At 45.0% G+C, this 13,441-nt stretch overlaps 1 protein-coding gene across 6 annotated transcripts in view; it reads right to left on the bottom strand.

The window, feature by feature from the left end:
- Positions 1–4,155, bottom strand: part of FNBP1 (formin binding protein 1) — a 133,850-nt gene extending 129,695 nt beyond the window's left edge. For all 6 annotated transcript variants that reach the window (XM_061154412.1, XM_061154411.1, XM_061154413.1 and 3 more), the window contains exon 1: positions 3,954–4,155. In XM_061154412.1, the coding sequence (XP_061010395.1) occupies positions 3,954–3,977 (24 nt within the window). In that variant the 5' untranslated portion in view covers positions 3,978–4,155. The remainder of the gene's footprint in view (positions 1–3,953) is intronic.
- Positions 4,156–13,441: the final 9,286 nt, after the last annotated feature.

The following is a 13,441-nucleotide window of genomic DNA, read 5'->3' as shown; positions in this document are numbered from 1 at the left end:
GACTGCTGCTGCTGCCGCTGCTAAGTCACTTCAGTCGTGTCCGACTCTGTGCGACCCCATAGACGGCAGCCCACCAGGCTCCGCTGTCCCTGGGATTCTCCAGGCAAGAACACTGGAGTGGGTTGCCATTTCCACTAGGAGATAAAAGTAGATTCTATCACTTAGTAATTTATTAGCCACAAAGAATAGACCATTATAAGGCAGATTTATTTTTTACTTCACATTAATGATCAAGCTTAGAAAAAGTTGAGCTGACACTTCAATAATGCCTTACTTCTTTTTAATATGCAAATACAAATAATACAAAACCCAAAAAAATTCGAAAGAAATTCTTGCTTTGCCATTTCTCCAATGACCAGAAACAACTTCAACAAGTCAGTACAAACTAGATAGCCTCTTAACATGACCTTTTAAACAAAGTCTTGAGTAAATGCATTTTGGTTAATCTTGGAAACAAATCTCTTTTTTGACTTTGAGGTTGTAGGCTAGAGTTAAACCCGATTTTACATGCTTTCACTGAAATAGGCAGATTCCCTTCAAAGTATATAAAGTGAAACAACAGGCCCCTATCAGTCTTACATACAGTAGCTGTTCAATAAAAAAGTTAAAAATTGACTAAAATGCAAATTAGGAAGAGATGTACAGAAACAATTTTGTTATATCCTAGTTGCTTTACTCTTTAATTTTTAAATTAATTTTTATTGGAGTATAGTTGATTTACAATATTGTGTTAGGGTCTGCTATGCAGCAAAGTGAATCTGTCATACATATATAAAGTGATACATCCACTCTTTTTTACATTCTATTCCCATCTGCTCAATACTCTGTAATGACCCCATCACTTCAAATCAGCCATTTTATACTTTGTTACGACCTACTGATATAAAATAGAAAGCCCCAATTTTCACACAACCTAGTAAAGTTATTACAAATTATGGGTTTTGAGTTCATTTTTATGATTGCATGAGAACTTCTGACATTTCCTGATTTCTCACAATCAGGAATATCAAAATTCATGCCGATGAAGAGGTTAAAAGAAAAAAGAGAAGAGAACGGTTTTACTGTCTACAAAGCAGGATGTGGCTAAGAACAGAACTTTAATGTAAAGTACACGTTAGAAATGTGTCCTTTTGAAAAGCCTATAGGACGTTGACCAGCGTCCTAAAACGTGTGTAAAACCTGATGGCGTTTGTGAAGGTCTGTGAAAGCTGCAAAGACCTGTCGCAAAGAATTCATGGCCATCCAAACCAGAGCTCCATCTCTCTCCATCTAGAAGCATCATTCTGCCAAGTTAGGCTTGAGTGCCCCGTCATTATCTCATTACCCCTGTGCAAGATCCCACAGCCACCATTCAGGGAAAACCCTCAATCAGAGCTCTGTCAGGCGGCCCCATGCCACCACACCACGGAGTCGCTAACCACCAGAGAACTGGAGGTTCATTTTTCAGAATTCTTCATTTTTTTTTTTTCAGAATTCTTCATTTTTTAGTCTCACATTTTTCTTCTGTTTTTTTATTTCTTTTTTAATCTCAAATTTTAATGAAATGAGGCAACTGAAAACAGACATTTTGATGCCCTTATGCTTCTTGGAATTTAAACTCAGATTTTGCACTTCTCTTAGTACAAATTACAAGTTCCATTCTTTTCCCTCTATTAACCTCTAAGCCACTCAAGGGCAAAGGGCGATACTGTAGTAGAATGCCTTTTTCTTTTCTTTTTTTAACTCTTCATGGACAGGTCCTTCCTAGAAACAACAGATAACTAGTTCTTTCTCGTAAACCTTAAACAAGTGAGAAAAAATTTCAAGTATTTTACACACCTTCTCCCTTAAAAATCTTTTCCGATTATTTTCACTGTAGGAAATTTCATTCCTAGAGAGTAGAAAGCCTAGTATCACAAGTGCTTCTGTACCCCTCACCCAGGTCAGCAGTGACCAGCTCTTCAGCAATTTCATTTCATCCACATTCCCATCCACTACCACCCCAAACTCTTTTGAAGCAAATCTAAGGTTTCCTTTTACTTGTATATATTCCAATTCCTACTGATTTTCAACAACTTGTCTTTGCCTTCCTTTCCACCATCCACCTGCCAAAAGAAGTGCACAGAATAACACAGGGGACTGAGGCTATTTCAGCTGGTGGTTCCTCATAACTACTATCCCTCTGCCCATCCCTTTCTGGATCACCTTCTGTAACATTCACCAACATCACCATGAAAAGGACACCATGGTGTTCAATCCCTAAACTACAGCCTATTTCACTTGGAAATATATTGTATTCCCCCCTCCCAATAAACCCCTTCTCTTGTTTGGACAAGTGAAAATAAAAATTGTGCCAAAATTTCTATTCTGTTGATAAAAATTTATTCTGATTCGTTCCCCATGATAGGGTAAAAAGAGGCAAAGGGAGTGCAGAAGGAATGGAAAAGGAATGAAATCCAACACTTAAAATGGTAGACTCTGCCTAACTGGCTGTGTATAAATACTTACGACCATCTGCTACTTTAAGAATGAATATTTGTAAACATCAGTCAAAAATTTGAGATCCTTTTAGACAGAGGATGTTCACAAAATGAATTATCATTTAAGGGAACCACTGCCTTCAGAATTTTGGTATCAATAACAGTAGCTGCTTCTGAGCCTAAGAAGTGGTTATGTAAAAACAATTAAAGCAAAAAAAAAAAAAAAAAATTAATTAAGGGAGGATGCCCTCTGTTTCTATAGCTGCTCTAACCTTTTTTTATTTTGACGTGAGATTTCTTGGCCTCCACTCAGATAGCAACCACCATCCCACACTTTCTTCTCCACACCCTTTACAAATGGAATTCCGAAAGGAGGCACTTTCGAGTTCCTCCTGGGAAATGTCTCATCTTGAGGACGTCTCGGTGCAATAATTGAGATTTCATCTCCTCCGTCCTCTGCACTCCGCTCTGCCCATCGCTTGTCCAGAGATCTCTTTAGAAATCAAGAGGAAGCAAGGAATCCAGAGGAAAACAAGCCCCAGTCCACAAGCCACAGACTCTCCTCCCCAGGACCGCCAGTGCATCGCCTTGGCATCCGGGTCCGGGGAGAGAGGAGCTTGCAGACACAACGCCGCTTGTTTATCCATCCGCGCCCCGCGTTAAACATCCCGGCGGGGCGCTCCCTACCGCATTTCAGACTCTTTCCTCCCAGCGGTTAAAAAATACAAAACTGACCCCGCTAATGTCTCTTCCCGCAGGCGGCAACACAAGGCGTCCCTCCAGCTCCTACTACTCTCCCGTCCAGGCCGAACGCCGCAATCCCCACATCAAATCCAAGATCTAAGTTGCCCCTGGGAGAATCACAAGCGCACCCCAAACCACCACAGGGCAAACGTCCTCGCCACTAGAGGGAAGACACCAGTTCTCACTCACCCCTGCAACCCCAAACCCAAGCCCTGGGACACGGCCCCGCCAGGGCCGCCCCGCCCCCCGGGAGAGCGCCCGACCCACCCGCACCTCCTTGGACAGAGAGCAGAGGAGGACGGCGGGTCTGGGCGCCGAATACCTAACGCAGCCCTGAAAATCCCCGGCCTTCCACGCCCCCACTGAGTCGGCCCGCCGCGCTAAGGAGAGGGGGGTCCCGCCCGCGCCTGTGATCGGGAGGTGCGGGGACCCAGATCTGCGCCCCGCGCTCGGGCCGCTGGGGGGACCCACACCAGCGGCCCCTGCTCTGGCCGCCGGTGGGGGGGGGGGGGGCGGTTCACTCCAGCGCCCCCTCACCTCGGGAGGGCAAATCTGGCGCGCACCTCCAGCTCCAGCCGAGGCCAACGAGAGGCATCCGGAGCTGCACCTCCCGCCGAGGGCCGCCGAGACCACGGACCGGCGCGCGATCTCGCCCACCGGGGGCAGCCCGGCCCGTGTCCCCCAGGCCAGGAGCGCCAGGCACCTTTCCCCCACCTCCCTGCATCCTAGCGGGCCCGGCCCCTCACTCACCCAGAGCTCGATGCCCCAGCTCATGGTGCAGGGGGCGGGAAGGGGCGCGCCGCGCGGCGGGGCGCGGCTCTCCGGTCCCCCTCCCCGGCGATCCCGTCTCCCCGGGAGATCCCCGCGATCGAGGAAAGCCCGTGCCCCGTGCGGCCGCCGCCTCCTCCGGCTCACTGCTCCTCGCCTGGGGTCTCCGCGGCGCTCCTCCTCCCCGGTCGCTCCTCGGCAAAATGGCCTGAGGAAGCAGCAGCCGCGGTCGCCGCAGCGCCCGCCCGCCCCACACCCGAGAGCGAGGGGCGGGGGAGGGGCGGGGGCGGGGCGGGGCTGCGCGCCGGGGGCGGGGCCGGCCTGACAGCTCGCGCACGCGCGCGCCCCGCCCCCAGTCCAACCTCCCCCCGGGCGCCCTCCGCCCCCGCCCCGGCCCCCCGCCCGCGTGGCCTGGGGGTCCGGAAGGACTTGCAGAAAGCAGGGGGCCCTGGTGGGACTTGGAGCTGCCGGCTTCCCCGCTGCCGATCTTTTTATTTTTCTTATTAGCAGCCACACTCTCTGCTCTTAGGGACAAACCACTCGCCTCCGAACGGAGGGCTCTCTGCCGAGGCCTGAGGTTGCTCCCCTGCGCCGAGCGCCGCTTTGAATTTAAGGACCATGCTTTTCGTTGCTCAGCCATCGGAGCTCGCTCGAGCGGGTCTTTTCCCCCACCGCCCGGGGAGCCTTGGAGGCCCGAGCGGCTTTCGCAGCCTTGCGCGGTGGGCGTGGGGCCAGGTGCGGGGCTGTCTGTGTACTGCACACAGAAGGACTCGGAGGCCGAGAGCGACCTAGCAGAGTGGCTGGGGAAAGGAGTCCAGGGGCTCACAACCGGTGATTTCTAATCTCTGAAACCGGTGATTTCCGACTTGTTCGGCCAAGAAACTCTCAGACGTTGAAATCACGTTGCCGCGTAGTGGGTGAAAAAAGCAAAGGCGCTGGGTCCACTGATCCGCGTTTCTGTCTCCAGTCCCGCCACCCGCACTCACTAGCTGGGTGGCCTAGGACAAGGCCTCCACCTCTGTAGAAGCTCAGAGCTTTCTCCCCCACCTCCCGCCAAAGGGAGGCAGTAACTAACTACTCAGCTCAGCGAGAGGAGACGACCACCTGTTACCCGGCCAGTGGTTGGTAAACTGAGAACTAATTTTTAAGTAGATACGGACTCCTTTTTCCCTGCACTCCCCAAGTATACACAAATAACATTTCGGGATTGTGTGTGTGTTGCTCAGTCGTGTCCCACTCTTTGCGACCCCATGGACTGTGGCCCACCAGGTTCCTTTGTCCGTGGAATTCTCCAGGCAAGAATACTGGAGTGGGGTGCCATTTCCTTCTCCGGGGGATCTTCCCCACCCAGGGATCCATGGGGTCTTCTGCATTGCAGGCGGATTCTTAACTGTCTGAGCCACCAGGGAAGCCCAATTCCAGGATTGGGACTGGAGAACTGTTTGGATTCTGACTCCTTCCTCTGAATCACTAGACCCTTTCTCCCCCAACTTTTCTTTCTTCCTCAGCTAATCCTACTGACTTTTCTGACTATCTGTGAACTCCTAAAATGGGCCCCATTTAAGAAGAATTTCAGCTGCCTGTCTCTCTAATCCCACTACACCCAGCCTCAACCAGCTTATCATTCTTCTCCAAGACAGGGTGGAGCAAGGGTTGTGTTCTACTCTTGCAGATAAACCAAGTCTACTTCCTTTGTTGGACAGGATTACAATAAATATAAACTGTCAAACCTGTTTTGGTCTGTCTTTTTTCAGTAAGGAATTCCTTCCATCAGTTTGTTTTTAGTGTGTGTTTTAAATATTTTGTTCTCAGTTACCCGGTCTGGAAACTCTGTACTCCAATCTTGCTAGACCTGTAACCATCAGAACAGCCAGCCACTTAGCTCCCAAGGTACATTCATTAACAGCTTCATTGAGGTGGAGAGGTCAGAAACTCGATCAATACTGTACACTTTAGTTTGCTATTTGGAAATGCTGAGTGAAATGCAGGTAATCTAACAGGACTCTGCCTCACAAATCACCTCAATTTCTTCCTGCCAAGATTTACTATTTTTTCAAATACAGTGATCTAATCTTGACTGCCTTCAAGAAGACTTCTCAAAAACAGTGACTTGTGAAAAGATGCTAATCAGGAGGAAAAACAACCTGCAGCTCTAAAGACAGAAAGGGGGGACAAACAGCAAGAGAGAGAGACCACATTAAAAGGAAACCTTTTAAGATGAGTAAGCAGGAAACAGGTATAGGAACCCATTAAAAGCCACAGCAGCACTACTGTATGGAACTGGGTTAATTAGACCACACTGCAAATACCTTTAACTTCATTAAGTCTGGTGGTAACTGAAAAAAAAAGGGTTGAAGGTATCAGAATCGCCAAGAAATAAAAGAAAAAGTCACCACTGATTTTAAAGCAATGGAAACAAACAGGATTCAGCATAAAAAGAAATAAGCTAGCAAAGTAAAAGATTAAATACAGCACAGTATTTTTTAGGAAGAACTAAATCCATTTCAGTTTCCCTTATAGTAAAAGGGAGTGAGTTTAACAGAACTTCTATTAACAAGTCACTGTAACTGACCTACTTAGGAATCAGTTTTCACAAGAGGTATTGTAAATCCTGTGGCTTCCCCACTGGCTCAGTAGTAAAGAATCCATTTGCCAATACAGGAGACAGGGGTTTGATCCCTGGGTCAGGAAGATCCCCTGGAGGAGGAAATGGCAACCCATTCCAGTACTCTTGCCTGGAAAATCCCATGGACAGAGGAGCCTGGGGGGCTACAGTCCATGGGGCTGCAGGAGAGCGGGACATGATTTAATGCCTAAACAATTGTAAACCTTTATTGTTTTTTTTTACAGTATTGTTTTATTTACAATAAACAATTGTAAATACTGAAATGACCTCAGTTCAGTTCAGTTCAGTCCCGCAGTCGTGTCTGACTCCTTGCAACCCCATGGACTGCAGCACGCCAGACCTCTCTGTCTATCACCAACTCCCATAGTTTACTCAAACTCATGTCCATTGAGTTGGTGATGCCACCTAACCATCTCATCCTCTGTCATCCCCTTCTCCTCCTGCCTTCAATCTTTCCAAGCATCAGAGTCTTTTCCAATGAGTCAGGTCTTCGCATCAGGTGGCCAAAGTATTGGAGTTTCAGCTTCAGCATCAGTCCTTCCAATGAATATTCAGGACTGATTTCCTTTAGCATGGACTGGTTGGATCTCCTTGCTCTCCAAGGGACTCTAAATTACCTAGGGGATCGGTTTGGGCTATATATACCTGTTTCACCTTTTAGAAACACGTGGAGAATACTGATTTACAAAGTTATGATCTTGGCAGGTGACTACATAAATTTCCACTGAATAATCTGATCACATGGATGTTATTAGCACTGAAATAAGGTATCTAGAAAATATAGACTCTGTATAGTTGCCATGGAGCTAGAGGTAAACAATTCTAATAGAGTCAGCAACTCCAATGCGTCTTGCTAGTATAAACATCTGATTCAGGGGCTTAGATATAGAGATATCACTATCTAATCTATTTAAAAGGCTTCCTTGTTGTTCAGTTACTAAGTCATGTCCAACTCTTTGTGATCCCATGGACTTCAGCACGCCAGGCTTCCCTGTCCTTGACTATGTCCCAGAGTATCATCAAACTCATGTCCATTGAGTTGACGATGCCATCCATTGAGTTGATGATACCATCTCATCCTCTGTTGCCCCTTTCTCCTCCTCCCTCAATCTTTCCCAGCATCAGGGTCTTTTCCAATGAGTTAGAAAAGTATTGGAGCTTCAGCATTAGTCCTTCCAATGAATGTTCAGGGTTGATTTCCTTTAGGATTGACTGGCTTGATCTCCTTGCTGTCCAAGGGACTCTCAAGATCTTCAGCACGACAGTTCAAAAGCATCAATTCTTTGGTGCTCAACCTTCTGGTCCAACTTTCACATCCGTACATGACTACTGGATAAATCATAGCTTTGACTATATGGACCTTTGTCAGCAAAGTGATGGCTCTGCTTTTTAATAAACTAAGTGGTTTTGTAATTGTTCCATTGGGATCCAAGTTTTTCACTACTTATTAGGTATGTGGCCTTAGACAAGTTACTTAAACTCTCAGAACTTCACTTAAAACACGGATCTCCAAGGTTGTTGTGAAGCTGAAAGAAGAGAGCTAGCAGTGAGCACAGAGTGGATAGCCCCACACAGAAAGCTCTAGAGCTTTGGTTGAATTACTTTCCTTCTCTAGGCCTCAGTTTCCTCCTCCATAAAATGGACATAATGCTTTGCTCAAAAAGTTACTGCAAAGATGAAAAGAAAGAACACACGTAAAATGCTTAGCACATGGGGGCACAGTATTGGTTCCCTATTCTTTCCTCTTATTTTTTGGAGGATTTTTACATCTTCTATCAAGGAAAGCAATCCTTTAAGCACTGCTGATGCAGCAAAACAGATTGCCTGAACTACCATTGATTGGTTGTCTATCAGTGAAGTACTCTTCTTAATGAAATTCTCAGGATTTTTTTTTCCCCTTTAAAATAGCTTCCATCAGTTTCCAGCTTAAAATTCTCCATTTGTTTAGCATTCAAACTACTTACTAAGGACCCAAGAAAGCAGTGGAGTGGAAAAAGTTGGAGTGGGACAAAAGGAGAACTCTGTCGTGAGTAGAATCTTAAGACTGCAACCAATTTTTGTACTCAATAATGGAATTCCCCTGTAGGTCTATAAAGATGTGCATAAAATCAGGAAAAACCAGTTGTCCATGGCTGAGCAAGTTACACACTGTGCCACCAAATTGAAGAGAAGTGGACTGGAAGTTTTTCTCCAACCTGCAGGATTCAAGATGTGTCAGGGGCTAGCTTTTCCAAGATGACTCTGCAAGGAGAGTCTGTGGGCATCCCCCAAGCCCCAAGAAATGACATTTCAAATCGAAGAATGAAAGTGACATTTGACTTCTGAATATATTGCCAAGCTCTAGTTTGAACTCTGGTTCCCTGTACTGTGTTTATACAGAACTTTGATCGGAAATGTCATCTCTTTCAATAAGAAAGACAAGCAACAATCATAACTGGAGAATATTAACCCCATAATTACATTAAACATCTCTGGAAATTTCTAATCTGATGTCAAACATTATTAATCACACTAGATTCGAACTCCAAATTCTGCTACTAGTGGCAAACTTCAGTAGATCTTGCAATATTAGAGGAGACAGAAAAATAAGACCCACTTGACTAAGAGGATAAGGCTGAAAGTCAGGTTTAGGATAGTCTTTTCAGCCTCTCAAGGCTTTCTCAGTCAGTACCTTAAAGTTTAATGCCCCTTTGAAAATGTTGCCAGGGAGAGGCAAACCTAACTTGTTCTATTACTCAACAGGTTTGTTCCCAGTTACACTATCATGATTATGCAAATAATCTGCTCTTGAAACTCTGAAATTATGTGCCTAAGTAAAATTGCCAAGATATCATTTTCACAGAATTTGAGAAGTAACTGTCTAAAACACCCTTCACTTTTAGTTCAGTCCAGTTGCTCAGTCATGTCCGACTCTGCAACTCCATATGGACTGCAGCACGCCAGGCCTCCCTGTCCATCACCAACTCCTGGAGTTTATTCAAACTTATGTCCATTGAGTCAGTGATGCCACCCAACCTTCTCATCCTCTGTCGTCCTCTTCTCCTCCCACCTTCAATTTTTCCCAGCATCAGGGTCTTTTCAAATGAGTCAGTTCTTCGCATCAGGTCGCCAAAGTATTGGAGTTTCAATTTCAGCATCAGTCCTTCCAACGAATATTTAAGACTGATTTCCTTTAGGATGGACTGGTTGGATCTCCTTGCTGTCCAAGAGATTCTCAAGAGTCTTCTCCAACAATACAGTTCAAAAGCATACTTCACTTTAACTCTTTGTAATTTGTGTTCCCTTTCTTTTGTTGTTCAGTTGCTAAGTTGTATCTGACTTCGACCCCATGGACTGCAGCATGCCAGGCTTCTCTGTCCTTCACCAACTCTTGGAGTTTGCTCAAATCTCTCAGTTGCAAACTAATGACTGGCACAATATAGTTCTCAAATACCTGAAGAAGTTATTTCTCATAAACTTCTGGACAGATGCCACTGGTATGTGACCCTGTGAAAGTCACATAATAATTCCCAAGTGAAAAGGAGCAAGGTATAAAAACCCAGCTTTGAGCCCTTGTAAAACTGTTTTCCAGAGACTAAAAGACAAAGGTCTCCTATTTTATAAACTAGTTATTCTAATATAAAATTAAGATTCTTCCTGATCAATCCGTTTTTAGAAGTCTATTATTTTCAAATTTAAAACCAGAGGTTCTCAAAAATGGTACCTCACTTTAAAAAGCATACAATAAGGATCCAAACCATTGCAGATCGCCTTTAAAAGTGAAGTGCGTGCGTGCTCTGTCATATCTGACTCTTTGTGACCTCATGGACTGTAGCCCGCCAGACTCCTCTGTTCGTGGGATTCTCCAGGCAAGAATACAAGAGTGGGTTGCCATTTCCTCCTCCAGGGGATCTTCCCAACCCAGGGATCAAATCCGCATCTCCTGCACTGGCAGGTGGATTCTATACCACAGAGCCACCTAGGAAGCCTCCATAAAAAAAGAGAAACTGCACTTAAAAATCCCCATTTCTTTTGACAACTAGTTTGATACTGAAATGAGGATCAGTTGACTGTCTTTGGTTTTTCCTCTTACCTAAAAGAAAGTATCAATTATTTTTTATTTCTTCCATGTTCTTTCATATTGCTGATTTTTAAAATGCTTTCTGAATATTTCTCTTGAATTTTGCTTGATAAGATACTGGCTACTCAGATTCTGGGACTTTATTTTTTGAAAATTTAAATGAATTTTAAAAAATAATAAAATTTTAATAATCAGAATGCCATGTGTGGTATAGTTTGGCACAAGAAGCACAGAGCCAGTTTTAAAGCAGATGAGGTCCAGTCCTGGATGCTTGCCCAAAATTACCTAAGTACTTGTGTGACCCTCAGAAAATCATTTTTGAGTTCCTTGGATTTGTTTTCACATCTGTTACAACCTCATATGAGATTAATTTTTTATAACAATTGCAGGATAAGGATTAAATGCTGGGCTTTGTGGGCAAGGCCTGGATGAGAGTCATTTATAAATGATCAGACAACACTTGAATAAATTTTTCTAACCAAGTCTTTTCTTTAAGAAAGGAACAAAAATACAGACCATACAAAGATTTTGTGGTCTTCAATGCGATAATGTGCACAAAGACCCTGATGCTGGGGAAGACTGAAGGCAAAAGGAGAAGGGTGTAGTAGAGGGTGAGATGTGTTAGACAGCATCTGACACAATTTGAGCAAATTCTGGAAGATAGTGGTGGACAGAGGAGCCTGGTGTGCTGCAGTCCACGGGATCACAAAGGGTAGGACATGACTTAGTGACTGAACAACAACATATAAAGTACTTAGCAGAATATTTGGCAAACTTAACTGCTTAATAGATTAACTATTATCTCATTTGTGGATTTCCAAGTTTCTTGTTCTAAGTTTCTTCATCTGTAAAATTGTGTAGTAAGATCAGATGACAATTTTGTTCAAAGAAATAAGATGACATATTCATAACATATGGCTAAAAATAAAAGGTTGGAGAAAGAAGTTAAACCACCAACTAGTAAACATTGCCTTTCTATCTTCCTGGGTACACCTTGGTGCCCTACTTTTGTTCTTACAGAGGGTGTGACAGAACCTGTACTAGTTTTTGACCTGCCAGCAATGCAGGACACCCCAGTTGGATTCTTGGGTCAGGAAGATCTGCTGGAGAAGGGATAGGCTACCTATTCCAGTATTCTTGGACTTCCCTTGAGGCTCAGCTGGTTAAGAATCTGCCTGTAATGCAGGAGATCTGGCTTGGGAAGATCCCCTGGAGAAGGAAAAGGCTACCCACTCCAGTATTTTGGCCTGGAGAATTCCACAGACAACCCAACTGAGCCACTTTCAAGAATTCATAGATTCATGACTTTGACTGAGATCACACAGCTAAAAGATCTGGGACTCTCACTCCTCTATTCTGTACTTTCCCTCCTGATTTTTTTTAACCTGAGTGCAGCACTTTATTCACTTTATTTTCATTTAGATATATCATGTTAACTTCAGTTCCTAGTTCCAGTTAAAAACATTAGAAATCTGATTCTGTCATAAAACACTGATAGTCGTGCAGTATTGGGGGATTCCTTGTGGTTTTTATTTTCTTCTCTTTTGTTTAAATGATTGCCCACAAAGAGCATGCCTTGTGTGACAAGCCAAAAAAAAGCAAAAAAAAAAAAAAAAAAAAAAAAACACCTAAAAACTAAATAAACCTAGCTAGTCTATTGGTAATTTTAATAAGCATATCTTTTTTATAACTCCATGATAAAAATAGCGATTTGGAGGGAACAAACTACTGAATTCTTTCATTAAAGGTCTCTCTACAAATTCGAAAGATTAGAAGCAAGGAAAGTTTCCACACAGGATTAAGAGATTCATACTCTAGTGGTTGGATGAAATAGCATGAAGCGATATAACAGTATTTAGCATTTTCCACGTGACTCCCACTTCAACCTGGAACAAATGACAATCTCTCCGAGTTTCAGTTTGCTTACCAGTAAAGTGGGGGGTGGGGGGTGGGGGGAAGTAATACTTACACCTACCTCCTATCTCATCAGACTGTTCCAAGGATTACATGCAAAAATGCACCCAAAAGGCTTAACGAAGTGCCTGAAACGTTGTCCTTGTTTAGTCGCTCAGTTGTGTCCGATTCTTTTGCAACCCCAAGGACAGGCTCCTTTCTGTCCATAGGATTTCCCAGACAAGAATACTGGAGTGAGTTGCCATTTCCTCCTCCAGGGGATCTTCCCAACCCAGGGATGGAACCAGAGTCTCTGTGTCTCCTGCACCGCAGGTGAATTCTTTACGGCTGAGGCACTGGGGAAGAAGTACCTCGTAAAGGCTCAATAAATTACTAAAACTACCTCATCAAAGATTTGTGTGAAGTGCCTCAAAAAACAAGAACAACAACAAAAAAACACCCAAGGACTGATGACAAGCCACGAACTTGGTTTTTCTACCGAGTCACGGCTGCTCGGGGAAATCGGCCCTATCAACCGCCAGGCACCAAGGAGGCATTCCCCGCTCAGGAACGCCAGGTCCCTCGGTGGCGGACGGTCGCGCAGGCCCAAGGTCCCTTTCAAAGCTCCGCGGGGCGGAGGCAACGCCGGGGTTGGTCCAGCCCAGCGACTGTTACCATGGCAACCGCCACAGGCTACCCATTGCGGGCGCACCTCTTCTGGCTAAACCGAAAAGTCCTCACAGCAGAGGCCAACTGAACGGCCCCGAAGTGTACCCGCCCCACTCCCGGGACCGCAAGCTCCAAGAAAAAGGCCACAGTCTCCCCGCCGCTGGCCGCAGACAGCACCCTTTCAGGCGCTTCCGGCAGCCACCGCCCCTTAACCCCGGAAGT

The sequence above is a fragment of the Dama dama genome, chromosome 11 (genome assembly GCF_033118175.1).
Source record: "Dama dama isolate Ldn47 chromosome 11, ASM3311817v1, whole genome shotgun sequence".
Classification (NCBI taxonomy): domain Eukaryota; kingdom Metazoa; phylum Chordata; class Mammalia; order Artiodactyla; family Cervidae; genus Dama; species Dama dama.
The sequence above is the reverse complement of the archived record's forward strand: the minus strand, read 5'-3'. Positions and strand labels throughout refer to the sequence as shown.